The sequence below is a fragment of the Grampus griseus genome, assembly GCF_964374135.1.
Source record: "Grampus griseus genome assembly, chromosome: 6".
In the NCBI taxonomy this organism is placed as follows: Eukaryota; Metazoa; Chordata; class Mammalia; order Artiodactyla; family Delphinidae; genus Grampus; species Grampus griseus.
In genome coordinates, this window is record NC_139000.1 from 35,589,828 (window position 1) to 35,616,787 (window position 26,960).

The 26,960-nt window shown below is 49.5% G+C and overlaps 1 protein-coding gene across 8 annotated transcripts in view; it reads left to right on the top strand.

The window, feature by feature from the left end:
* The window catches only part of PAX5 (paired box 5), a gene marked incomplete at both ends in the record, with an annotated part of 184,414 nt that overhangs the window by 48,761 nt on the left and 108,693 nt on the right, over nt 1-26,960 (top strand). For all 8 annotated transcript variants that reach the window (XM_082657339.1, XM_082657341.1, XM_082657342.1 and 5 more), the window contains one exon: nt 14,856-15,031. In XM_082657339.1, coding sequence (XP_082513465.1) covers nt 14,856-15,031 — 176 coding nt within the window. The remainder of the gene's footprint in view (nt 1-14,855; nt 15,032-26,960) is intronic.

Here is a 26,960-nt window from a genome sequence, read left to right on the forward strand (position 1 = left end):
AGGAAGCGTTTCCTGACCCTCTCCCTGACCCCTAACACCAGACAGACTCTGTCTCTTGGCGCCCACTGTCTGCTCTTTGGTGCTCTCGTAGGGTACTTTTCGATGCTTGAATCCTAACTCCATCTCTAGGCTTCTTCCCCCTGCTAGGAAATGGGCTCCCCTTACAGGGCTATGCTTGGGGTCGGAGCACCAGCAAAAGACGAATGAATGCTTGAACCAAGGGATACAGCTTAGCCAGGTGCTCCTCTCTGAACACACCTTGTCCTTTTTTTTTTTTTTTTCTGGTACGCGGGCCTCTCACTGTTGTGGCCTCTCCCGCTGCGGAGCACAGGCTCCGGACGCGCAGGCTCAGCGGCCATGGCTCATGGGCCCAGCTGCTCCGCGGCATGTGGGATCTTCCCGGACCGGGGCACAAACCTGTGGTCCCCTGCATCGGCAGGCGGACTCTCAATCACTGCGCCACCAGGGAAGCCCCACCTTGTCCTTTTTAATTAGGCAAATGGCTTCCCTTTTCATGTTCTCACTCCCTGTCCTCATCGGCTGACCCGAGATGTTTGCCCTGCAGATGATACTGTCTCAATTTGCAGTCCCCCTGGCTTGCTTGCTCTGACCCAGTGCTGCAGGCTTGGCAGGATTTATTGACCCCATTGCACAGATGAGTTGAGATGTGCTGTGTAAGGTCACACAGCTGGCAAGTGGCAGAGCCAGAGCTGGCACCTGGTATACTACCATCTTTGCAATTTAAACTCTTCTAAGGCTGGGCCTCCTCCCTGGGGAGTCATTCATCCATTCACTGGCTCCTGACTGAGAGCTGGGCACTGGAGCCTCAGTGATGGTCAAGGCCTGGCGGCCCCCTTTGTTTTCCCTGAGGGAGTTCTGTCTCCCAAGCCCTAGGCCAAGCATGGAAAGGCTCTTCATCAGATGCCCCCAGGGAGGGAGTGAGCACTCCTTCACAATGGGAGGCTGCCAAGGAGTGGCTGTCTCCTTTGTACCTGTTTTTGTTTTTGCTTTTTTTTTCACTTTCAATGAAATATCCACTTTTACCTGTTTATTCTACACGTGTTTATTTTGTGCCTACTATGTGCCAGACGTTATTCTTGGTGCTAGGGACACAGCAATGAACAAGACAGACAAAACCTCTGCCCTCATGAATGATATTCTAATGAGGGAGAATAAATAAATAAGGAAAATAAACAGCATGTCGTTAAGTGCTCTGGAGGAAAACAAAGCTGGGTAAGGAGATAGAGAATGAAGCAGGGCCGGGGGTAGGGTACATGCTGGTTTGTGGAGGGTGGTCATAATGATGAGATGCCATTTGAGCAGAGACTCTAGGGGAAGGAGGAGGGAGCCAAACAGATACTGGGGGAGGAATGTTCCAGAGAGAGGGAACAGCACATGGCAAGGTGTGAGTGAAGCAGGGGTGTGCTTGGCATGATTGAGGGACAGCAAGGAGGCCGATGTGGCCAGAGCAGAGTAAGTGGGAGGAGGGGAGGTCAGGAAGGTGGGACTGCAGGCCAGGGGACCCAGATACAGTAGGGTCTTGTAAGCCATGACCCACTGTGGATTTTGCTCTCAGTGAGATGGGGCATCAGTGGGTGGCAGCCCAGAGTGTCTAACAGGGAAGTTCAGAGGTGTGTCTGTCCTCCACCACCAGTGAGTCTCTTAACCCTGGCAGACTTCCCCTCTTCATCATCTCCTGGACCTGCCCCTGAACCTGGGTAGCCATTCCCGCCGTGCGCTCTTTCCTGGGTGAGGGCCTCCATCTGGCCACTGGGCCTTTTCTTATCCCCCTCCAAGAGAGTCTCTACTCTGTGGCCACAGCAGCCACATGAGCGCCTCTACCCTCTACAACCCTCTACAACCTCTACAACTGTTCTGTGTCTGGACTGAATTGTAAGTGTATTGACAAGGGCCCGACTATTTGGAATACAGACTGAAGGATCTGGGAGGTAGCGTCTGGGGCTACTGGAAGGTGTACGGGGAGGGGGGGCAGCGTGATGCAGTGTGAGTCCCAGAAGCCCTTCCCCCACCCTCAACAAGCCCTTCATCTAAGCCCCATATCTGGCCTCAGCAATGGCTCCCCCCAGAGGCGCCTACTTTATTTATTGCTTCTCCCCAGCTCCCTGTGGGCAGAGGAAAGTCCATTAGTGTGTTTGCAGACTCTGCCAGCTCTAAGCAGATGCAAGGCTTATTTGCAAACTGTCATTGCCCTGGCCTCTTCCAGAGACCTGCATGCTGGGCTCAGCTTTGTGGTTCCAAGAGCCTCCTCCCCCAGGCAGACAGCCGGGTGGAGCCCCTGTGCCCTGATTTCCCAAAGCACAACATCTTAGCTTGCAGTTAGGAAAATTAAATTAACTGCCATGAAGGAACCAAAGCAGCACATTGGGCCACGTTGAGAGTGGAGAATGAGGTTCTCTGTTGATAGGAGCTCATTGGCTTGGCGTGAATCAAGGGAGGTGTTGAGAGAAAACATGAAGAATCCTGGGCTGAGGGCCTGGGATCCAGGTTTGAGTCCTGACTGGGATGCTGAGTGTCTTGGTGACTTTGGAAAACTGTTTACTGCCCTCTGGGTCTCAGTTTCTAAGCTATAGAAGATGCTGCAGCTGATCTTAGAATCCATCGTAAGCTCTAAAATTCTGTGAACCGAATTTTGAGGACATTTCCTTCGTCCAGGTAGTCAGGGACAGAGTGGTATACCCAAAATGACTCCACAGTTCTGAAATTGCCTGGAGGTCGGCCTCAGCCGGGTAAGAGGCACTCAGGAGCTGAGATACCAGTGCTCTCAGGCCCAACTGTCCGATAGCTCTGCTATGTGACCTTGGACAAGCCGCTTCCCCTTCTCTGAGCCCATTTTCTTGTCTGTAAATGGGAATGATAATCTCTTGCCCATCTCCTGAGGTTATGGTGAGAATCAGAGAAGCTGATGAATGTGAAAGGTCAGCGTGAATGTATACTTGAGGAGTGGCGATTGTTATTGTCGTTGTTGTTACCATTTCCACATGTGCCTTACTCTGTCTGGGCGCATACAGCTGCCAATTATAAGAACATGCCACCGCTGAGTACAGAGCCCAAGCACATCAATTTAGCTATGTAAAAGGGAATGATGGTGCTTCCGTGCAGAATAAAGAGCCTCTCTTATAATTTGTGCTTTTTCAATTCCATGCCATCATAAATCCACCACTCGTGTGTATGTCTGGTGGAAAAACACATCACAGATTTACACAAAAGCCTCTTGAGTTCTTTTCAGCTGGGACAGGAGATGACACACGTTGGCAGACAGAGGCTGATCTCTGTGTATCCAAGAGGAGTCAAGCCAGTCCAAGTATATCTAACAGGTCAAGCTCTGAAATGAAGAAGCAATAAGCCAGTGAAATGGTACTATCACCGAAACATGATTGATCAATTGAATTCTATCAGAGACAGTGGACAGTGAGATTAACTCAGGCCTGATAGGTTCAATGAGTTAAAGCATGATGTTCATTTCAGCTTCATTTCACCAGTCTTTGCTTGTGAAATTGGTCAATCAATAGAGGTTGAAGATCATATATATATATATATATATTGGGGACCATCTTTATGGGCAATATAATCTTGGTAGTTGGCTCCTGGCTGGGGCTGCCTGCCTTGGGTAATGGAGACAGAACAGGGACTCCATCAGCCCCATCGAAATGGCCTGATATCTTCTCCAAATGAAAAGTATTTTTGGATCTCTGATGATTTATCTTTTTTTCCTCCCTCTCACTTTGATCTATGACAAAACCCATACCCATCTTGGAGAAATATAGTGATTTCTCCCGAAAACATTTGTGCAGTGATCAGATAGATACACTTCAAAATATGAACCTTCTTTGTAGTTATATTGTCCTCAGAAAAAAATAAAGACAGTAATTTAAAAACTCAAATGGGGGTAATGCAAAGATATCAGAGTAAATATGATTTTAAACCCTTTTATTTATTTATTTCTGCACAGTGGGGGATGGGGAGAGACTGCTGTGTGCGTGAAAGCCGAAAAAGGGATGCATGCCTGAGAAGTCCTTCTAGGTATAATTAAAACGAAGCCTTTAGCATTCTTTGATCTCATTTGAAAGCACAATTCACAGAAACAAATCACCCTTTTGCTCTTAGTAATATTTCATTTGCTTTGGAATATTTTCACTATGGTGGTTAACATCCTTCCTAATTAGTGTGCATATCTCTCTGTAAGGTGGAGTGATTAGGTACTACTGTACGAGGTAATGGACTTGGACAGTACGGATTAGAGAGAACAGACTTGTCCTGTGGAAATGCATAAGGTATTACTTCCTTCCTGCCTGTTCTTTGAGGTCATCTTGATTCATTTAAGCACAAAGAAATCCCGTCTCTTCATACCAACACCATGGGAGCTTCAATACTGTATTTGTACTGTTTGTACATCAGAGTATATGTTAGGCTCTGGATAATAGATAATAGTACCAGGCTGCTAAATGGGGAGGAAAGAGCCTTGCACACTTTACTCCCTCCCCTTCCCCCAGTTCCTGCCCTCTAAACCTACTGACTTATAGCCATTCCCTGGTGCACCAGGCTTTTTTGTGCCTCCAGACCTTTGCATGTGCTGTGCCCTCTGGTTGGAGTGCACTTCTTGCCTGCCCCTTTCTTTGGCTAACTCCTTCCTACTCATCCCTAAGACTTGGGCTTCATCTTTTCCAGGGGGCTTTTCTGGATCACCCCTGCTCCCAGTCTGGATTAGGTGGAGTGGTTTAGTGTAGGGGTGGGAGCAGTCTCTGGAGCCAGATTGCTTGGGTTTGGATCCCAGCTTGTCCATCTCTTAGCTGTGTGACCTTGGGCAAGGTGCTCCCTGTGCCTCCCTGTGCCTCAGTTTCCTCATCTGTAAAATGGGAGGGGGCAATAACAGACTCGACATCACTGGGTTGTTGTGAGGATTAAACAGATAAGTTGCTTAGAATAGTGCCTGGCACAGAGTAAGCTCTGTATAAGGAGTGGCTACTACCGTTTTGTTCCCACGGCTGCCTCTGCTTCTCAGGTTTGCTTCTACCTTTGGCTCTCGGGGCGGCTTACCGTACTGCACTGGAACTTTTCACTTGTCTGTGTCCCCCACTTGAGGACAGGGGTTAGAACTTACCTCTTTAGCTCAGGTGCCAAGTGCTGGGCCAGACACTCAGCAGGAGTTTGGTGCATGCCGCTCAGGAATGAATGGATCCGTGAGGCTTGGAACAGGAATCAGGGGCCTCATGTGTTCCTAGGCTCAGCTCACCTTGGACCTACCTTCTGGCCCCAAACAAATCCCTTTGCCGTTTCTGAGTGTAGAATCATCAGTCCTTTGGGGTCTTTCCCTCACTGACAGCCTATGACTCATCGGGTAACACACGGCACAATCAGATTCACTCTGGTCGAACCTGAACGTATTCGGCAATTTTACAATTTTGCGTTTTCCTTCCCGAGAAGAAAGATTGAGTGAAACTAATGGCTGAATAATGGTCGTTCCAATGGAATTTTCCTCCATGCCGTTCTGATTTTTCTCAGCGTGCTGCCCCGGTTTAGGATGGCATTTATAAAATCACCTGGAACATCGAGTTTGGTTCTGGGCTGCCGTGGGACCTTTCCAGCCCTGCCACCCTGATCCCCAGCACAGGGCCTGGCTCACGTAGACGCTCTAGAAATGTTGCCAACTGAAGTTAGTTGTCCGGGCCTGGAATCCTTTCCTCTTATCCCAGCACCTTGTCCCTTCCCCTTATCTGAGGTCTGGCTCTGATGTTTCCTCCTCCAGGACCCATCTCTGTGTTGTTAGTCATCTCTGAGTTACCCTAATCATTCAAAACACCATGCAGAGAAGAGAAGCTCTGTGAATTATTTTGTGTAGAAGAATTAATGGCATTTTGTTGTTGTCGTTGGACTCTGAGCACTATGAGACTTGCTGTGTTTTCCTTTTGGTGTGTGTCACCAGGAAGCTTAGCGCTCAACTGAATTTTGGTAGTTTATCATCCTCTTGTTTAAAATTTTGTGAATTGCCTCAGCACTTTCTTAGAATGTAGAACATAAACTCTTAGTTGCTTCACTCTTTCTCCTCCGGGATCACTGATATAATGGAGGTCACTTCCAAAGGTTTTCTCCGGAGTTCTCTGATGACGCCAGACACTATCCTATTACTGAGTTCCCTTGAACCATTCGGACCTGCAACCCCTCAAGTCTTCCCAGGTCACTCATTCAGTCAACAAACATTGATTAGCATCTCCCTTGCTTGAGGTGAGCCAGACATGGGCTTTGTCCTCAGAGAGCTTATACTCTTAGCAGGGAGGGGAGGAAATACAGGCATACCTTGGAGAAATTTTGGATTTGGTTCCACACCACCCCAGTAAATCAACTATCGCAATAAATGGAGTCATACACATTTTTTGGCTTCCCAGTGCATATAAAGTTATGTTTACCCTATACTGTAGTCTATTAATTCTGCAATAGCACTATTTCTAAAGATGATGTATGTACCTTAATTAAAAAATACTTTATTGCTAAAAATGCTCACCGTCATCTAAGCCTTCAGTGAGTCATAATCTTTTTGCTGGTAGAGGGTTTGAACTATCATGAGAATGACCAAAATGTGACACAGAGACACGAAGCGAACAAATCCTGTTGGAAAATGGCACCAATAGACTTGTTGATGCAGGGTTGCCACAAACCTTCAATTTGTAAAAAATGCAATTATCTGCAAAGCTCAATAAAACGAGGTATGACTGGGATAATCCTAGAAACAGCTCAGGTTTATTGAGTACTAACTACGTGCCAGGTACTATGCTAAGCATTTTACATATATCCTCATTCAGTTCTTTCATTGATCCCATGTATCATTATGTATTGTTCCATTTTATGGATGAGAAAACTGAGGATTAGAGAGGTTAAAGAAGTTTCTCAAATATCATAGGCTTGTAAGAGACAGAGTGAGGATTTGAACCTCCCTAGTATGCTGTATCACATCCATCACGGTGCTCAGCTTGACTCTTAAGACGTGTTAAAAGGTGTGCAAGTGCTCTACCATGTGACCTTGCTGTGACCTTGAACAAGTTACTTATTATCTCTTCCACTTTCTTTAGCAATAAAATGGGGATTCCAAGAGGATGGACCTCACAGGGTGGGTTGTGAGGAGTGAAATCCAGGATAATAGTGGTGGCCCATGCAACTTGCTGAGGAGACCTAGAAGACAGGGTGATTAATTGAGCCTTGTGCTTCAGAGAGGCTGAGGCTTTGATGGGCAGGGGTAAAAGATGAGTCAGCAGAGGGAATGGAAAGAGCAGTGGTGTCAGGGAGTGGCATCAGGGACACTTGGGGAATGAGGAGTAGCTTACTGGGATGGTGTTGGGGGATGATTAGAGGGGTGACCTTGACTGGAGGGGCAGGTCATGGAGGCCTCGGAGGATTGGGCTTTGTCATGGGACAGCCTTGGAAGGGTTTTCCTGATGTAAATGATGATGACAATAGCTTACGGTGTTTGGACACTAACTTTGTGCTAAGTGTGTCACAGGAATTATCTCATTTAATCCTTATAAAAGCCCTAGAGATGGTCCTGCTTACCATTGTTCCCAGTTTACAGATGAGGAAACAGAGGGCTTTAGTCTTAGTAGCTGACCTGAGGAGTAAAGGGAAGTGGAGAGAGCATTGGATCTGCAGACAAGAGACTGAGGTCCAAGTCCCACCTGAGTGATCTCAGTTACTCATCCTCTCTGAGCCTCAGTTTTCTCATCTGTAAAATGGGGTAAGAATACACATCTCACCCAGATGTTCTGAGGATCAATGAAATTTAAGGATGCGAAAATAACTTGGCTCAGCCCTGGCATGGAGCAGTGTTCTATCCAGTGGGAGATCCTGGGGCTTGGAGAGCCTGTGTTCCCCATTATCTCTGTCACTACCCCTATATTCTTAGCTAGGGACAGATGATGCTCTCTCACTTTCAGTGGTATGCAGGGCATTTTGCTGATGTAGCCCCAGAACAAGTACCCTGTCCACCCTCACCCCCCCCCTTTTGTAACCCATAGTCATGCCTATCACCTCCTATGGAGAAAATTCTGGCGCCACTACTGCCCTCAGCAAGCTTCCATTGCATCAGAAACAATTTCTTAAAGCCGCAAGTTAGCATGGTCTGAATTTGGTTGGTCTCTGCTTTATGGATTGCTTTAAGAATTAGCCATGGCAGCCATCTGAGAAGACCAATCCCAAGCTCCCTGGACTCACCTGACCCTAGCTGGGAATGCCCCAGGTCACACCAGTTCAATGTTCCCAACCTCCCTGGCTCTAGACTCCTGTGGCAGATGACCCACCAAGACCTGGCTCTGTCCCTGTCTTCATTGGGGGAGGCAGGGCTATGAGCATGGTGGGTGCCAGAGTCCAGAAGCAGCAAACTGGCTGGAAGTCAGCCTCCGTGGAGCACTGCAAGCCAGACCGGGAGAAGACCTCAGAGCCTGGGGTAAGGGTGGGGCACGGGAGTTATTTTCACGATTTCAAAAAGATTAAGGGTGAATGCAGCCCAGTGAAGAAAAAAAGATTTCTCCTGTCTCTGACTTTCTCCTAGAAGCCCCCCCAAGGACCCCCTCTCCTCACATGTCCATTCTTAAAGTAAGTATTAGCAAAGAGAATGGGATCTCCTGGGTAGGTTTGGCCATCATTTAGGGGTAGAATGAATATTGGGGGGTGTCCCCTACAAAGACTGCACAAACAACCAAAATGGAAAAATAGGTTAATGCTCATTTAATACTATTTAGTTGACAAAATCCCGGTGGCTTTTGGAGGAGAAAATGGTTAGAAACAACTGACGCAGCCTCCTTAGTTTATTGATGGGGCATGTGAGGCCCAGAGAGGGAGAGGAACCTGTCTGGGCTCACACAGCAAGTAAGGGCAGAGCTGGGGCTAGAACCCAGGTCTGCTGGCTCCCAACCCTTTTCCCACTGGGCCCTGCCACTGCCCTGCCATGCTGAGGAGCAACTGTGAGGATAAAGGAGGCTGTGTCAGGGCTCTGGCTTGGGCTGGGCTCTGCAGGGAAATGGGACTCTGAGAAAGGCCAGAGACTGACCCAGTAGCTCCAGCCTCCTTTCCTGGGCTCTGGAGCCACCAGCTGGGGCTGCATCCCAAAGGCCATGATGCCAGAAGGAATTATGGAGATTCCTGTTTGTTTTTATTTTCTTTCTTCCCAGGGAGCATCTGCAGACATAAGGTACATGATGATTTTTAAAGAAACAAACCAGAACCCTCCAAGAAAAATGCAAAGCCCCTGAATCTGCTGTGCTCTGAAGAAAACGCAATGGGTTTATGATCTTTTAAGACACACAGGAGACAGCTTTCTCTTGACAGATGGGAATCTGAGGCTATTTTGCTTCCTCCCTCTTTGTGTGACCAGACCCGATTGTGTAAAGCCTTTAGCTTCAAAGCCAGGTTGTGAATAACATTGGTTTAACCTGAAATTTAAAGCCAGCATTTCTCTGCTCCCCGAGATGGAGCTTCCTGCCCCTTGCTCCCCTGAAGCTAGCTTCCAGAATGTTAATTCTACGAGCCATGGTTGACTAAGCCCAGCACTGGGTCTATTACATATTATTTGATTTGGAGTAGAAAAAAAGATTTAAAGATACCATGCCCCCTGTATACCTTTGTACTTTTGCCCATGTCTGTCCATATATTTAAACATACCATTCACATTGTGAGTTCAGATTTTTCTCCCTGGAATACAATGGGTCCGAATGCTTCTGGAGCCTGTCTCCAAGATCACATTCTCCATTGAAGTGAGGCAGCACCTTTGTGGATGAGAAACGCTATGGAAGCGTCCATTGGAGGCCTGGAGCTTCAGACCTGTCCTTGTGCAGGGTGTGATTTTCTGGTGTTCACTTTTGTAGCCATCTCTTTGCATGTAATCTGTTTCACTCATGCTCACCCACTGTCTGCCGTACCCAGAGATGGGTCAGCCATGTCCCTGGCCTTTGAGAACCATGAGCCTTTTTGTCAGAATATTTGTCTTGGTTGACACTTGCACCTTTACTAGTCTGATTATTTTTCAGTTAACATTTGCCTCTTCCACTGGATGTAACTCCACGAGGACAGGGCTGGGCCAGCTCATCACTCTGTGCCCAGCGTTAGCCCAGCGCCTGCTCTCTAAGGTTGGTTGAGAGAAGAATGAACCAATGAATGAATGAATGGGTCAAATGGAAGGACTGTGACTTTTACAGGCCAGACCTGCGGAGTGAAGGTGGTATTACTAATTTGTTTATTCCACAGATGTTCTCTGTGGAGGAGACAGAGATGAATTAATTGTGGTGTTTCTCCCCAAGGTAGCTGATAGTGCTATGTGAGAGTGAAGGGCCCAGGGGCTTGACTCCTAAGATGAGGGAGAAAGTGGTCAGATGGAGCAGTGACTGAGGCATGAAGGAAGACACCCTGGAGGAGGCGGCATGTGTGCGCATGATTAGTGTTCGTCCTGGCAACAGGGCCCACGCCAATGAGGAGTGATTTACCTTCCATATGGGCTCTGTGGATCACCTGTGGCCGACAGGCTGACTCTGGGCATCACCTCCAAATGTGCACACATGTAAAATTCATCTTGCCAGTTCCTAGTCTTTCCAGACCTGGGGAGCAGGACTTAGAAAGCACAGCCTGATCTACAGGAACTAGCATTTCAGGCCCTGGGACTGAGAAATGTGGAGGGCGATTGCCTCCCCAGCCCCCTTCCGTGGCCCCCCTCCCCCCAGCGAGGCTCAGATGACCTCCGTGGCTATTGTGGCCTCTGTGGCTGCCTGACAGGACCCCCGCCTGCCTCTCCAGAGTCTCCTGGGGTCTCTTCTTCCCACTCCCTCTGTCCCTTTCATCTCCTCTGCCTGGCACACCCCCTCCATCCCATCCCCCACTTTGCCCTGCTGACATCTTGTCCTCTGCTCTCAGTTCGAGCATGACTCCGCTTTGGGCGACTTCCCTGACTCCTCCCCGTGAGGTCATTACACATGGCCATTTGAATATATTTCTAGGCACTTTTCCTACTTATCACAGTTTGTAATCATATCTGTTTGTGTGAGCACTTGACTAAAGTGGGCTGCCCTTTCTAGTTTGCAAAGAGGGGCCTGTCTTGGTCATCGGTGTATCCTCTGTTTTGTGTTTGGTTTTTTAAAAATATTACCTGGTGCAGAGTAAACTCTTTATCAATATCTGTTAAATGAATGAATAAATGATCGTATATTTAGGAGTGCCCCAGGCCTTCTTAAGGAAATGACAGACTTTCTGTGCAAAGTGGCCGGTAGACTTCACCTCCTTCCTGAGGAGAGAAAGCAGGTGCAGGTGCTGGCAGGCGGGAGCAGTCAGAGGGGTCAGGATTGGGCCGAATGCCTGGAGAGGTGCCTCTTCCCAGCTCACAGTCCTCCATTCCGAGTCTCTGGGTCACCAAGACAGCCTGGACGCTCTCCCGGGCTCCGCCCATGGTCCTGTGGCTGACTGTCGGAAGGCCAGAGTGGGACGCGGTGAGCCTTCCTTCTGGGAGACTCAGAGCAGGCCCCAGCGCGGCTGCCTGTGCTGAAGAATGCGCGGTGTCCTGGGGGGGCGCTGGTCCTCCAAGGACCCCCAGTGCATGCACTTGAGTCAGCATGTGCCCTGAGCCTTAACTCTGTGCCAGGGTCTCCCTGGTGACCGGACAGTGACCTTGCCCACAGGAGCCCTCAGCCAAGCCATCTCCTCAGAGCTTCCTCAGTGGAGGTACAGCTCTGCCTTTCCAGAGCTCTGAGCTGTGCACAGAGCCCAGCCTGTGAAGCCCATGGGAGAGGATATCAGCGTGAGGACCGGCTGGCTGCCAGGGAGAGGCCTCCTCCAGGGGCAGAGATGTGGAGTGTCTGAGGGGGGCAGCCTGAGTGGGAGGGAAGAGGTGGGCACTGCCCAAGGGGGCTCAGCAGGGAGAAGCCTTGGCAGGAGACGTCAGGAGCTGGCAGATAGGAAGGAGCCTTTAATAGGGTCTGGCTGGTAGGATGGCGGCTGGGGACTATAAGTGAAGTTGGTGACCAGGGAAAAGTCTCCTAAAGTGGACGTGGTCTCTCTGACAGGGAGAGACTCAGTGGGAGCACTGGGGACCCAGGCCAAGGTCAAGCTTTGGCAAGAGTGACTGGGGCCAGGATAAGTGGCCAGAGCAATAGCCGAGGAGGAGCCAGCTGAGCCTCCTTCCTGTGTGTGTGTGTGTGTGTGTGTGTGTGTGTGTGTGTGTGTGTGTGTGTGTGTGTGTGTGTGTGTGTGTGTGTGTGTGTGTGCCTGTGCACGCATGGGCTACTTGGTGGATGCCAGCCAATGGGAGAACACTGCTGGGCAGACACAGGCTGGGCCATGAGCTCCCACATCCTGCTAGTCTTGGTGCCCTTGTGGGAATGATCCCCATGGATATAGGCCGTGACGAAAGAGGGGTCTCTGAGGATGATGTCCCGTGGGCAGGAGCAGGGACCTGTCTCGTGGAAGGCCAGTGTCACAGGCTTCCAGGGGAGGGCCTCAGGCTTTAGACCGGGGGACATCAATCAGAGAGACCTGCTCCCTCCTTGGCCCACACATTGGGGTGTCTGGTCATTCAGTCTACAGCCAAGCTTAGGTATCCTCTTGGGTCAAAATTGATCTGGGATCCATTTTCTCAGGGGCGTCCCAAGCCACCTCTAAAGGCCCTTCCTGTCGAGGATGCTGAGGTGCTCTGAGCTTTCAGCCGCCACAGGGGACTCTGAAAGGCCAGCACTCATGTGAATACCCAAAGCTGGTGTCTTTGTTCAAATGTCAGAGCCTGTGTTGCAGTTGTCCTGGGTAGGACAGTTGGGGAAACACCAACCTGGGGCAGTGTCTCAGGGACACAATATCCCGCTGCTTCCAGCTCCTTGGTTCAACTTCCTTCCTCACATGGGTGGGGTTTTGACATGATGGATTAAGCCTAGGGTGGCAGTGGACTGGCAGGGTGGGGGGTGGAAGGGGGATTGGGCAAGGCCTTGGGTAAGGGCACCTGCCGGGGAGAGATCTGACACACGCTGGTTTCCCACGGGGGCTTCCCAATGGCAAAGGCAGGCCTCACCTCCGGGCCTGGCTTCCAGCAGTGTCTCTGGGCAGCCCTGCACGAGCAACTCGGTCCCAGAGGGCCCTGGGGAATGATGGCCCTGCAGGCCATTTCCTCACTGGACTCTTTCATCCTCCTTGTTTTCTCTCATTTTGAATGGTTCAAGCCCAAAGCTCACGAAAGATATTTCAACCGTTTAATTTTTAATTGATAATTCGTAGTATTTTCTTTGAAATGTAGGCATCATCACAGTGAAGAGCTAACAATACAGAACCCATAGAGAACTTAATCCTGTGCTTTCTTAGTAATTTACATTTTGTTGAATAGGCAATATATTTAAAGTTCTGTAACGAAACAAAACAAAACAAGCATGCTTTGAAAAGTCTCCCTCCCCTTTGCCTCCATCCATTTAGCTCCTACCTCCCTGAATGGGTAACCACTCTAAATGTTTCTCGTGCTGCCTTCCAGAGCCATATATGTGTGTGTGTGTGTGTGTGTGTGTGTGTGTGTATACACACACACACACACACACACACACAATGTGTGTAAAGTCTTATTTTCTTCCTTTTTTACACAAAACGTTGTATATATATTTTTTGATATATTTATTTATTTTATTTACTTATTTTTGGCTGTGTTGGGTCTTCATTGCTGCGCGCGGGCTACTCTTTGTTGCGGTGCATGGCCTTCTCATTGCCATGGCTTCTCTTGTTGCGGAGCACGGGCTCTAGGGCGCACGGGCTTCAGTAGTTGCAGCACACAGGCTCAGTAGTTGTGGCTCGCAGACTCTAGAGCACAGGCTCAGTAGTTGTGGCACATGAGCTTAGTTGCTCCGCGGCATGTGGGATCTTCCGGGACCAGGGCTCGAACCCATGTCCCCTGCATTAGCAGGCGGATTCTTAACCACTGCACCACCAGGGAAGCCCAAAACGTTGTATATTATACATGCTGTGCTGCATCTTGTTTATTTATTTTTCATTTAACGATGAATCTTGAAGATCTTTCCATATCAATTCACAGATGGAATCCTCTTTCCTTTTTGTTGCCATACAGTATTCTACTGTGTGAGCATACCATAACTTATTTAACCAGCTCCTACAAATAAACTCTTGGGTTGTTTCCAGTCTTTTGCTACTAGAACCTTGCATATATATTACTTCCCATATGTGTAAGTCTAACTGTAAAACAATTTCCCAGAGGTACAATTGCTCTGTCAAAGGGAACTTGCATTTGTGATCTTGATAGATTTTATCAAATGGTCCATCACGGGTGTGTGACCGGTAGACTCCCATCAGAATTGTGTGAGAGCATCTGTTTCCTTGCAGCCTTCCTAACACAGTGTTTTGTTGGCTGGTCACATGATGTGGTGGCAGTTGTCCTGGGGAAGGGCGTCAGCTCTGGGACCAAACTATACCTCCAAGGGGATCTTCAGAGCAGGAGAGGCAGTAGCACCTGGTGGTTAAGCCTCTGAGTCAACCCAGGCTCCAGTCCTCAGGCAAATCAGTTAATCTCTCTAGGCCTCAACTTTCTTATCTGAAAAATGGGGGAAATAATGCCATCTACATAGGGTTCATTGTGAGAATTAGATACAATGACACATGCTTCATGCAGGGCCCGGCCTGTGACCGTGGGAAGCTGGCTCTGGCCTAACCAGCAGGGCAACCTTGGCCAAAGACCCCCGCGTCTGAGCCCCTGTTTGTTTCCTCTCTCATCAGGGGAGGAGCTGGGCTCGTGGGTCTCTCAGGCCCTCTTCCCAATCCAGGGTCTGACATGTCTTCCCCAGCAGCTTGCGTGACCTGCACTCACCCCTCCTCTCTCATGCTCATCAAAGGTATTCAGGAGTCTCCTGTGCCGAACGGTCACTCGCTGACGGGCAGAGATTTCCTCCGGAAGCAGATGCGGGGAGACCTGTTCACGCAGCAGCAGCTGGAGGTGCTGGACCGCGTGTTTGAGAGGCAGCACTACTCGGACATCTTCACCACTGCAGAGCCCATCAAGCCCGAGCAGGTATGCCCCCGACTCGCTGCCTCCACACCTGCCACCCTCACGCAGGCCTGGGTGACCCACCCAAAGGCATTCAGTGGGGAGTGGGTGAGAGTGCCAGCTTCTACTCAGAGCCGGGTTTCTCGTTCTCCGCCACACCTGGCCAGTGGCAGCATCCCACGAGGTCTGGAGCGTGTGTCTGGGGCTTCTTCAATTGCTTGCCCTGGTGCCTCCTCTCTCTGGCCGGCGGGGGGTTGTGCCGTGTCTGGCTGCTCTGCCAACTGCTGTGGGGTGGTGTCTTTTCCCAGGGCTCTTTGCACAGGGTGGTGTAATGATCTTCTGGGCCACTTGAGGTGGTCTTGGGTCATTATCCTGTCAGTCAGGGTGCAGGTGGAAATATGTAAGCACCGTCTGGCCATAAACCAGGTTATGATGACACTGGTGTGTCCCCTACTGTCAGCCTTCTCGTCACGTTGTCCTGTCATGCTTTTAGAACTGAATCCAAGAGTCTGGAAATAAGGAAGTGTCTCATTGGACAAACTCGCAGCTGGGTCATTTGCAAGAGAGGGAAGGAAGCAGGATGATCCCTTGCTGAGCTGCTCCCTGCTCTAACCTGGGCCGAGAAGCAGTCACTGCCTGTGGCTGCAGAGATGACATCAGAAAGGCTCTGCCCAGTGAGAGGCTCTTGGGGCCTGGATAAGGTCCCCCCAGTACCAGATTCGATTCAGGAGACTGTTTCCTGATGCCCCGTCTGTGACAGGCTTTGGGCTGTATACCTCGCAGGCACGGGCGGCTCAGACTTGGCTCCTGCCTGCCGAGAGCTCCCACCTGGTGGGTGGGTCACAGAGGCCTGTGAGTAGTAACTTTCCCCAGCACTTGCTGGCTGGTCCTGGTGGGGAGGACTGGCCTGCTGAGCTTCCTCTACAGGCTAATTAGATGATGCTTCTGAAGTTTTCCCAAAGAGCCACTCAAAACAGTATAGGCTGCAGCACAGGCTCCTGTGGAGAGAATAGGTACTGGAGGGGACCTTGGACGGGGAGGAGTGAGCAAGGCCTCAGGGACCACCATCCTATGATAGTCTGGCTGTCTCTGTGCAGTTCCTATGAGGGCTCTCACAGACCATCTAGCTACTTTGTTTTCAGATGGGGAAACTGAGGCCCAGAGAGGTAAAGAGACTTGTCTAAGGCCACCCAGCAAGTCATGTATTCACTTAACAAACACTGATGAGTGTTTATTATGTGCAAGGCACGGAGCCAGTCACTAGGTACATGAGTGAACAAGACAGGCTTGGACCTGCCCTCAGGGAGCCTACAGACGTGTAGAAGGATCACAATAAAGAAGGATTACTCAAAGGGTCACGGATTACAGATGTACTAGGCGCTGAGGAGGGGATGTCTGAGGTGCTCTAAAGGTATAAAGCAGATGCTGAGCCAGCCTGGAGGCCACAATGGCTTATGCTGAGCCCCGAAGGGATGCGGTGGGGAGAACGTGCCTGGCAGAGGGAATAGCGAGTGCAAAGATCCTGAGGTCAGGGGGAGTGTGGCAGGAGTGAGGAATGGAAAGAAAGTGCGGCTGGGCTTCAGGGAATGGGCTGGGGAGGGTGGGAGGAGATTTTGGGGAGCTGGGCCTGGTCTCGTAGACTGTGCTCAGGATTTCAGTCTTTCTCCTGCAAGTTGAGTGACACCTCCTCTGGGAATGACATAGTCATATGTGCTGGTAAGAGCTGATCTCACACGCTCTAGTTCCTGGGCTTCAGGGAGTCTGTTTCCATCACAGGCAGCCTCTCCCACTCAGAGCCCTTCGGAGAGATGGCCGAAGCCACATTCCATCTGACCCAGGAGGAGAAAGAAAAGAAACTCAACCCGGAACCTTCCTTGGATGAGGCCTACATTTCCCTCCAGAATCTGGGAGAAAAGTTACCTGCAAACCTTTGACAATATTACAGAATTTTAGAGCCAGCAGGGACTAAAGAAGCAAGCTATCAACCCCCTCATTTTCTAGAGGTCCAGAGAAAGGATAGGGTTTGTCTCAGGTCACCCAGCAAGCGAGGGCCATACCTCTGCACAAAACCTCTGGCATTTCTATTAAGCCCTTATTTACTTAATTCAGACATCAGGTGTTAGGGATTGGGTTTCCGTGTGTTTCATGTGATTCTCATGGAAACTCAGAGTCTAATCATAGTTCATCCAGCGTGGAAGGCCCTGGAAGCCTGGGCAGACTATAGGGCTTCGTATGTGACAGGAGTCCATCCAGGTATCCATTCACTCACTTGCTCAGATGCTCAGATGCTCATTTATCCCGCATATTTCTTACATGCTGGCTGTGAGCCTGGCACGGTGCCGGCACCCAGGGCAGGGAGGGCAGTATGAATCAGGCATCAGCTCAGCCTCCAGCCACACAGGTGCAGTGTGACATGGATTCAGAAGCTGCAAGGTGAGGGAGAAGGTTCTATGGACCCTGATGAATGGAGATGTTGCCTCTGCTGGGAGCACAGGGAGAAGTCATGCAGGAGGCGACACTAGGGGACAGGTCATTAGGCCCATGTAGAGATGAGCCTCAGGGGAGGAGACCTGAATCACAAACTCTGTTTCTAGCAGTGTGGCCATGCAGTGTCCTTCAGAATGACGCGGACACGCCGAGGGCCTGTCTGACCGTGTGGGTTCTGAGGCAGGGCCTGCCGATAGGATAATGACTGACTCAGTGCTTTCTGGTTAATCAGCTTCACCTCCCCGTAATGGGGTGTAATGAGGAGAGATGGGAGGTGAGGCCACGGGGCTGCCGGGTACACACGCAGGCACTGGACTATGAATGACATACCCTTGCTCCCCACTCCCAGTCACTTTGGACGAATGTCGGCCGAGCAAGGGGCCACAGGCTGGTAAGGGATGCGTCAAGGGTACGGGTTCCTTGAGCCCCTCGTGCCCGCTGGCGGCCTTGCTTTGTGAGCCCAGAGTGCATGGCGGCGGTGCCAGGAAGGGGCCCAGAGCTCTGTCTGCTGATACTGACCTCTCTTCCATTTGTGAACATCTGGTCTCCAAGGTCTAGTGGCAGTTTGTGGGGAAGAAAGATCGTGTGCCGGCCTTGGAGGTGGGGGAGTTTGACTTGAGACCGGCTTCTGCCCGGCGGGGCAAGTCACTTTTTCTCTGGACCTCCGTTGCCATATCTGGGACAGTAGTAATTGTGGTGGTGACAACAGCAGCACAGCAATAGCCTAACAATAGCAGCAGTGATCCTGTACAGTTTTCTAAGGTCTTTCACATCCATCCTCTCATCGGACTCTCCATGTAAATGCCTGCTACACAGGTTAAGCAAGATTTGTGAGCTCCATTTTACAGATTGGGACATTTTTTCCCAGACTGTTCACCCCATTTTCAGGCCCAAAGGGGACTCGTCGAGGATGCAGAGCTGGAATCTGACCTCAAGATCTTTTGTCCATCTTGTGCAAGATGGTTACATGGGCCTCCATGTCCCCAAACAATTCTAGGGGCCAGTTTTCTGACTGGCCAGCTTTCAGAACTGCCCTTTTGCAGCTAGAGTCCGCTGGTCATTGTAGAACCCTCAGATTCTTGCCATAGGCTTGGGTGGTCAAGTCCTCCTTAATCACCCACCCCTAACTGCCCAAGGGAAGAACATTCCTCTTCAGGGCCAGGCTGGAGTCCCACCTGTCACTTCCACGAGCTCAGAGCCCACCCTCACCTGGCTGCTTTTCCTGCCGAGATCTGCCCTGGGTGGGTGGGCCCAGGCTTCTCCCTTTTTTAAATAAATTTATTTATTTATTGGCTACGTTGGGTCTTCATTGCTGTGCTCAGGCTTTTTCTAGTTGTGGCGAGTGGGGGCTACTCTTCGTTGCTGTGTGCGGGCTTCTTACTGCGGTGGCTTCTCTTGTTGCGGAGCACGGGCTCTAGGCTCATGGGCTTCAGTAGTTGTGACACGCAGGCTCAGTAGTTGTGGCTCGCAGGTTCTAGAGTGCAGGCTCAGTAGTTGTGGCGCACGGGCTTAGTTGCTTTGCGGCATGTGAGATCTTCCCGGACCAGGGCTTGAACCCGTGTCCCCTGCATTGGCAGGCGGATTCTTAACCACTGCGCCACCAGGGAAGTCCCAGCCTTCTCCCTTTCATGTGGGAACTTAGTAAACCCTTGTCCCTGGGTGGAAGGGGTTAATATATACACACTCCTGGGGCAATGAAACACTTCCTTTTCAAAATGGTTATTGAAAAAGCAATTCTGTTTTCCCTACATGTGGAGTGAGTAAAAATCACCTTGGAGGAGAAGAAAAAAAAAAAAAAGGAAACAACGGTGGGTGGTATGTGTGCGTGTGTTTCGAACAGTGGCATCTGTTTCAGTAAAAGTCGCATTGACGCTGTGGTGGGTGCTGAGCTCCTGGCAGGAGCTGGTCCCTCCTCTGGCCACCAGGAAGGCCGCCACCAAGCACAGCCTGCCGTATTTACTCTCGGCAGACTATTAACCAACACTAGGCTATTAATCTGGCTTTTGAGCCTTCACTAAAGCCCATAAAAGCTCACAGTTGTCAAATGGAGTTCATTTTAATTTCCTTTCAATCACAGTAAATTATTCAGGTGATAAATCAGCTGGAGCAGCCTCCTGGCTGTAATAGAAACCCTAATTCCTGGCTAATTATCCAGCCCATTGCTGCCAACAGATCAATACGGACGCAAAATGGAACAGGCCCAGGGCCCTCCCTCCCATCGGGCCAGAGACAGAAAGACAGCTGGGGAAGGGGGACGTGCTGCTGACCTCCCAGGAAGTTCAAAGGTCATGGAAGGTTAAACTGGGAGAAGTCCTGTCCCTTGTCTAACAGAGAAGTCACCAGAAATGCCTCCTGCTCTCATAAGCTGCTTTGCCCTCTGAACGGTGGCATTTCTCCAGGCTGGTGGGCCTGGGGCTGAGCATTGCCTACTCTTGTGGGTGTCCTCCTCCTGGGAAGGGGCTGGTTTGTGTTTCTGAGCATGATTGAGCTTGGTCATCAGAGACGGCTTGAACCCTCCCTGAGTCAGAAAAAGGGCTGGGGACTGTGGGGAAAAAGATGAGGTGGTAGACATGCTTTCCTTCTTCAGGGAGCTCCAGGAGAGAGGCTAGGGAGAGAAGGGAGCGAGGAGACAGGTGTGCCAGGCTAAGAATGGGGGAAGGCTTCCTGGAGGAGGTGTCATTCGTGCTGTGCCTTGAGGGATGGGCAGAATCCAGCTCTGTGGAGAAGGTAGAGTTGGTTGGAGAGGGCATTCTAGGCAGAAGGAGCGGCACGGATGAAGGCGTGGAGGAGTGCAAGTACAGCAGGGAACTGCAGGCTGGTCTAGGTGGTTGGAATATGGGCTGGGTGAAAGAAAGTCAGAGACAGAGGGGCTGGAGAAGCAGGAGGACCCTAAACCCCAGAGGGCTGGAATGTGGAGGTGAGGAGGTTTGGCTTTGCTTTGGGGGCAGTTGCCCTGAAGGGCCCCGAGTCTGTAGCCTGGACTAGTCTGCTCTCCTGGAAGCAGCCTTCAGTGGGGCTCCTGCCTCTTGTCCTGTCCCTGCTGCACTGTTGGCTTTCTCTTCCTGAAGCTCATCCTCACATACTAGCCCCTCGTGGTTTCCCACTGCTCAAAACCTCAATCCCAGCTCTTCATCTCCCGCATGACCCTTCACCACTCCCACAGCCCTCTGCTTGCCTACAAGATGCTCTGTCTGAAGCCGGGCCTAACCCCTCACTACTCCACATGGGCTGGGCTCCTCCTGTCCGAGGGGGCCACAGACGATGGGCTGGCGTGTGCATGTGTGTGCGTGCGTGCCTGTGTGGATGCGTGGGCACGGGAACCCCAGGGATGGCTCTGAGCATGCAGGGTGGCAGGGACTGCGGTTATTATTACTTTCTTGATGTTGTTGTTCTCACTCCAAACTCCTGCTCACAGTTTCTCCAAATGGAACATTCTTTCAGTCTGTTTCTAAATCTATGCAGTCCAGCCCCAGCAGGAGTCCTGCCTGCCCTGGGAGGCCCTCATTGACCCACTTAGCCTGCACTGACTTACCTCTTGTCTGAGTTCATAAACGCACTGTGTTCTAATCATTACTGTAGTAATTGTTGTAGCGACTGTGTATTCATTTCTTACCATGGGCCTGGCTCTGTTCTGAGGAGAACACTTCTAGCCCCATCTCATTCCAAAGTCACAGAGCTCCTATTATCCCCACTGTGCAGACAGGACAGCTGAGGCTTGGTGAGATCAGTGCAGTGACTCAGCCACAGGGCACAGTGAGTGTGGAGCCAAGTCGGAAGCCAGGTCCAGAGTCCAGGCTGGTAGCCACTGGGTTACCCCCAGTTGTAGCACAATCAGGCTGTCCACTGATTCTTCTGGGTGGGCAGTGTCCTACAGATACACCCTGAGGGTCCAGTCGGCTCACCCTGGGAGCTGTGCATGAATTAGGAAGTGCTGGGTCTGCCCGCAAACCAAGGTGGTCTCTGGAGGTATGAACCAAAGTCGGGGCAGTGACTGTCCCCTTCTACTCTGTGCTAGCTGTGCTCCTCTCTCCCTGCCCTTCCCCTCGTAGGGCTGTGCTCAGGGCCAGGCTCCTCCACTGCAGACAAAATAGAGTTTGCTCAGAAGAAGTGATTAAAAATCTTACCTAGGGGCTTCCCTGGTGGCGCAGTGGTTGAGAGTCCGCCTGCCGATGTAGGGGACACGGGTTCGTGCCACAGTCCGGGAGGATCCCACGTGCCGCGGAATGGCTGGGCCCGTGAGCCATGGCCGCTGAGCCTGTGCGTCCGGAGCCTGTGCTCCACAACAGGAGAGGCCACAACAGTGAGAGGCCCGCGTACCACAAAAAAAAAAAAAAAATCTTGGAGGGATGACTGGAGAAATTAGGGCTGTTTGGTATGAAGAAGGGAAGACTTGGGGGTGTGAGCAGGGAAGGAAACAATCTAAGAGAACTTTCTAATAGCCCAAGCTTTCTCACAGTGGAGTGGGCTTCCTTGGGAAGTAGTGAGCTTCCCGTCACTGGAGGAATATAAGGAGAATCTATCCTTTTTCATATATGCTGTATTAAAAGTTTAAGAATCCACAGAGATGGGAGATTGGGATGGATATATACACACTACTATATATAAAATAGATAACTAATAAGGACCTACTGTATAGCACAGGGAGCTCTACTCAATACTATGTAATGACCTATATGGGAAAGAATCTAAAAAAAGAGTGGATATAAGTATATGTATAACTGAATCACTGTGCTGTACACATGAAACTAAAGCAACATTGTAAATCAACTATACCCCAATTAAAAAAAAAAAGAATCCACGGAGGGCTTGATTAGCTAAAAGTCAAGGTCCTTCCAACCTGAAAGAATGATTCTAAGGTAAGAAGAGTGAGAAGGTCCACTGGGAAGAGGGGAAGCAGTAGGAGAGGCAACAAAAGGAGAAGATCTTTTATGCTGCAGCATGGCAGGGACACTGAAGGGCGGCTTCCCCTCAGGGATCCTCACTAGGGTAGGCAGAGAGGCCTGGGTCACAGGGGCCATGGCTCTGAGCAGTGAAGGGCTGGAGGCTGCAAGGTCTTGGGAGGCCAATGATGAGTCCAGCTCCTCCAGTGCACAGAGCAGGGCTGGGGTTTCTGGTGAAGACACCAGGGCCAGAAGTCTGGATACCAGTGGCTGGTGCCAGCCTCAGGGCCCACACACAGTACCAGCATCCTCTGCCCAGGAGTTCACGGCCAGACGTCCCGGGAGTAGGGAGTGGAGCGGAGGATTAAACAGTGTCCTGCCAGCAGGTGCCACTGCCTGCAGGGGGGCTGGCAGAGTGTGAGGCATAATTGAAGGTAGAGGAATTACTAATTTAAAAACCCCGAGGGCTTCCCTGGTGGCGCAGTGGTTGAGAGTCCGCCTGCTGATGCAGGGGACACGGGTTCGTGCCCCGGTCCGGGAAGATCCCACATGCCGCGGAGCGGCTGGGCCTGTGAGCCATGGCTGCTGAGCCTGTGCGTCCGTAGCCTGTGCTCCGCAAAGGGAGAGGCCACAATAGTGAGAGGCCCGCGTACGGCGAAAAAAAAAACAAACCCCCCCCCCCCCGATAAACTTTCACATAGCCTTCTTGCTCCCAGCGACCCTAAGAGGTAGAGTGTATGCAGTATAATCTTCATGTGGCAGATGAGGAAACTGAGGCAGAGACAGATTAAAGTAACATGCCCCAAATGATGTACCTAGTAAGACTGCCACATTCCCTGCTTCCTGCCTTTTGTGGGTGTAGACAGTTCTCTGGAGTCAGCTCCCTGACCCCTGCAGGTGTAGACATCTGAGTGACTGATTTCATTCAGCAAATATTTATGGAGTACCTGCTCTGTGCCAAGTACTGCGCTAAGTGCTGAGGACACAGCAGCAACAAAGATGTGGTTCCTAGAATTTACCCAATAGCAATGGAGACAGATTCTTTTTTTTAATAAACTTATTTATTGGCTGCATTGGGTCCTCGTTGCTGCGTGCAGGCTTTCTCCAGTTGCGATGAGCGGGGGCTACTCTTCCTTGCAGTGCGTGGGCTTCTCATTGCAGTGGCTTCTCTTGTTGCGGAGCACGGGCTCTAGGCACACGGGCTTCAGTAGTTGTGGTACGTGGGCTCAGTAGTTGTGGCTCGCGGGCTCTAGAGCGCAGGCTCAGTAGTTGTGGTGCACGGGCTTAGTTGCTCCGCGGCATGGGGGATCTTCCTGGACCAGGGCTCGAACCCATGTCCCTGCATTGGTACAGTTTATCATTACCAGTAATTACAGAACATGATGGGTGCTGTGAAGAGACAGAGCAGGGTGTGCTGAGAGTAAAGAGTGGGACCTCATTTAGATGGGAGGTCAGGAATGTCTATCTGAGGATGGCGCCTTTGAGCTCAAGATAGGGAAGGGTGGTGGGAACAGTGTCCCAGGCAGAAGGAACAGCCTGAATGAAGACCTGAGGCTGGAAAGTAACCAAAAGATGTCCCGTGGGTAAGCATGGTATGTGGTATGTGGTACAGTCAGGGAGGTGGTGGGGGACGGCTGTGAGGGGACTTGAGGACCAGGGCCAGGGGCTTGGGTTTTATCGTGAAAGTAAGGAGAAGCCTCTGCAAGATTTTAATCCAGGGACTAGCAGGATCTAATCCAATATGGATTAGAAGATTATTCTGGCTGCTGTGAGGAGACTTGGAGTGTTGGTAGGCTATTGCCAAGGTGCAGACAATGTCACTGCATCCCTGGAAATCGTTGCCTGCCCTGTCTGGGGCTGACCTTCTCTCCAGTCCATGGCAGCGCCCATGAGAGGAGCTAGAGGAGGGTGGAGAGAGTGGTAGTGGCAGGAGAAGGGCAAGGATTCTCTACCCAGTTCTTCCCAGGATGAGAGGGGCTAGAATCCTGAACACTGAGATGCTTAAGCGAGATTTAACTTGGATATCATCTTGCCTTTGAAATGAGATAATGACAAGTCTTATGCTGGAATTCTTGCTTCCTAGATCTCTAGAGGTACTGGGTGCCTCTATACCAGCCATACTGTCCCTTATCCTTCTACTGTCATCATCTCAAAGTGACCCAAGGGTGAAAATTACATGGACTATGTGGGATCTCAGCTTTGCTCTGAGGATCTTGCCTGAAGAGGCCCAATTTTCTGCCCAAGAAAAATCATGCCTGTTTTGCAAGACTGGGGAATGTTTGAGGGAACACTGAGGAAGTTGCCATAGTGTAAAAGCATGGGATGGACCGCTGGGCTTTCATAATGGCTCTTGGGCTAGTCACTTCTCTCTGGGTCATGGTTTCTGCATTTGGGGTGGGGGATTAGCCTGTGTCATCCTTGAGACACATTCTAGCTCTAACATTCTGTGAGAGCTAAAACAAATTGGGAATTCATCTCTTATTTTTTTTTTATGGTTTTCATTAAAGTTTTTTTTTTAACATCTTTATGGGGTATAATTGCTTTACAATGGTGTGTTAGTTTCTGCTTTGTAACAAAGTGAATCAGTTATACATATATGTATGTTCCCTCATCTCTTATTTTTATTTTGACTTGTTTACATTTTTTTTTTCCTGTCTGTTCCACTCTTTTAGATGACAGGCAAATTCTGTATATGTGGGGTTTAAAGATTACAAGTGAATTGTCAAAGAGCTGCCGGCACCTTGCTGGGTTGTTCTTTCATTCATTTATTCATTCATTCATCCAAGAAACTTTTACAGATGTGCCATGTCAGTGACATTGACCACCTGTACTGTGCTGTGTGGCATTAAGTAACAGCAATAGATGTAGCCAAAGATACTATGTGAAAACTGATTTTTGGGTAGAGATATTTCCCCCTAAACAATGCTAACCAATACTTGCAATAAAGAAAGACAAAAACGCTAGCAGAATAGGTAATTCCAGTCCTACAGCTTATTTGTCTTGAGAGTGCACCACAAGTTTGGCTTAAGGAATTTGGCTATTCACAAAGCTCTTTAAAAAAATGCAAACATTGGGCTTCCCTGGTGGTGCAGTGGTTGAGAGTCCGCCTGCCGATGCTAGGGGACACGGGTTTGTGCCCCAGTCCAGGAAGATCCCACATGCCGCGGAGCGACTGGGCCCGTGAGCCATGGCCGCTGAGCCTGTGCATCTGGAGCCTGTGCTCCGCAAAGGGAGAGGCCACAACAGTGAGAGGCCCGTGTACAGCAAAAAAAAAAAAAAAAAAAAAGAGCAAACATTATTTTGTAAATTACAAAAACCAAAAAAACCTCCATAGAATTTTTCGTTCCGATAACAAGGTCTGACCTATCCCATCTTAAACAATAGAAATACTGGATCAAGTATAACAATGAAAAAAATATATATCTAAATACCTAAATACATATATATATATATGTCTTTGAGGTTTAAATAAAGAGAGCGAAATCCTCTGGCGCTGGAAATTTAGAAGGAACTCAGAGCCAGAATTCTACATGCATGAGCTAATGTCCCAGCGGCCCAGGATATTGTTCCTAGTGAACAGGGGCTGGAGTTTCGATGCTGGTGTTAAGACAGAAGATACACTCTTAGACCTATGTAATATGGGAGTTGAAACTGAAACTCTTGCTAAAAACTTGAAACCTGGAAGGACCATACTTTCCATGAAATGAACAGTAGGCTGAGGGAAGCAGCAAGGAAACTTGATTCTGTATGAGACTCAGGGGAGAACCAAAGTTTCCTATGACAAGTTGAAATCCAACTATGGCACATACAGGTGTTGCATCTCACTTTATATTACTCGCAAGAAACCCAAGAAGAGAAATTAATATAAAAACTGGGCTCATGTCAGTGAAATTCTTGAGATGCCGAGCAGAAGCACATGAAAAGTTCTCATCTGGATACTTTCACAGTCCATTACGTATGATGTGCCTACAGAGTTAATATTAATTACTGAAGATGAGCTCACAATTAAAAAATTGCAAACCACAGAAGGGCAAGTCAGGAGACATAACCAGGAAAATTAGTACTCCAAGAACCTAAAATACCAGGCAATCTGAAAGAGACAATAAAATGACTAAAGAGATGAAAAAAGGACTAGAAACATTAAAAAAGAACAAAACAACATGAAAAAAGAATAAGCAGATTAGGAAAAGAACCAAATAAATTATCTAAAAATAAAAAATTTTGTCATCAAAGTTAAAAATTCAATTGATGGGTTAAATAACAGGGTAAGACACAGCTGAATAGAAAATTAGTGATTTGGGAGACAGAACTGAGGAATTTGTCAGGAATGCAGTACAGAAATCTAAAGAGTTGGGAAATATGAAAGAGAGGGTAAGAGATAAAACACTATTTCATGAGAAGGTCCAATATACATCTAATAGTTGCTCTGGAAAAGTAAATAGAAAAAACAGAGATGAGGCAACATTCGAAAAAATAACAGTTAAGGAACTTATAGAACTGTTGCAAGACACGTCATTAGATTGAGGAAGCATACTAAATCCCACACAAGTTGAATAACAATAAATGCACATCTAGGCAAAGCTATA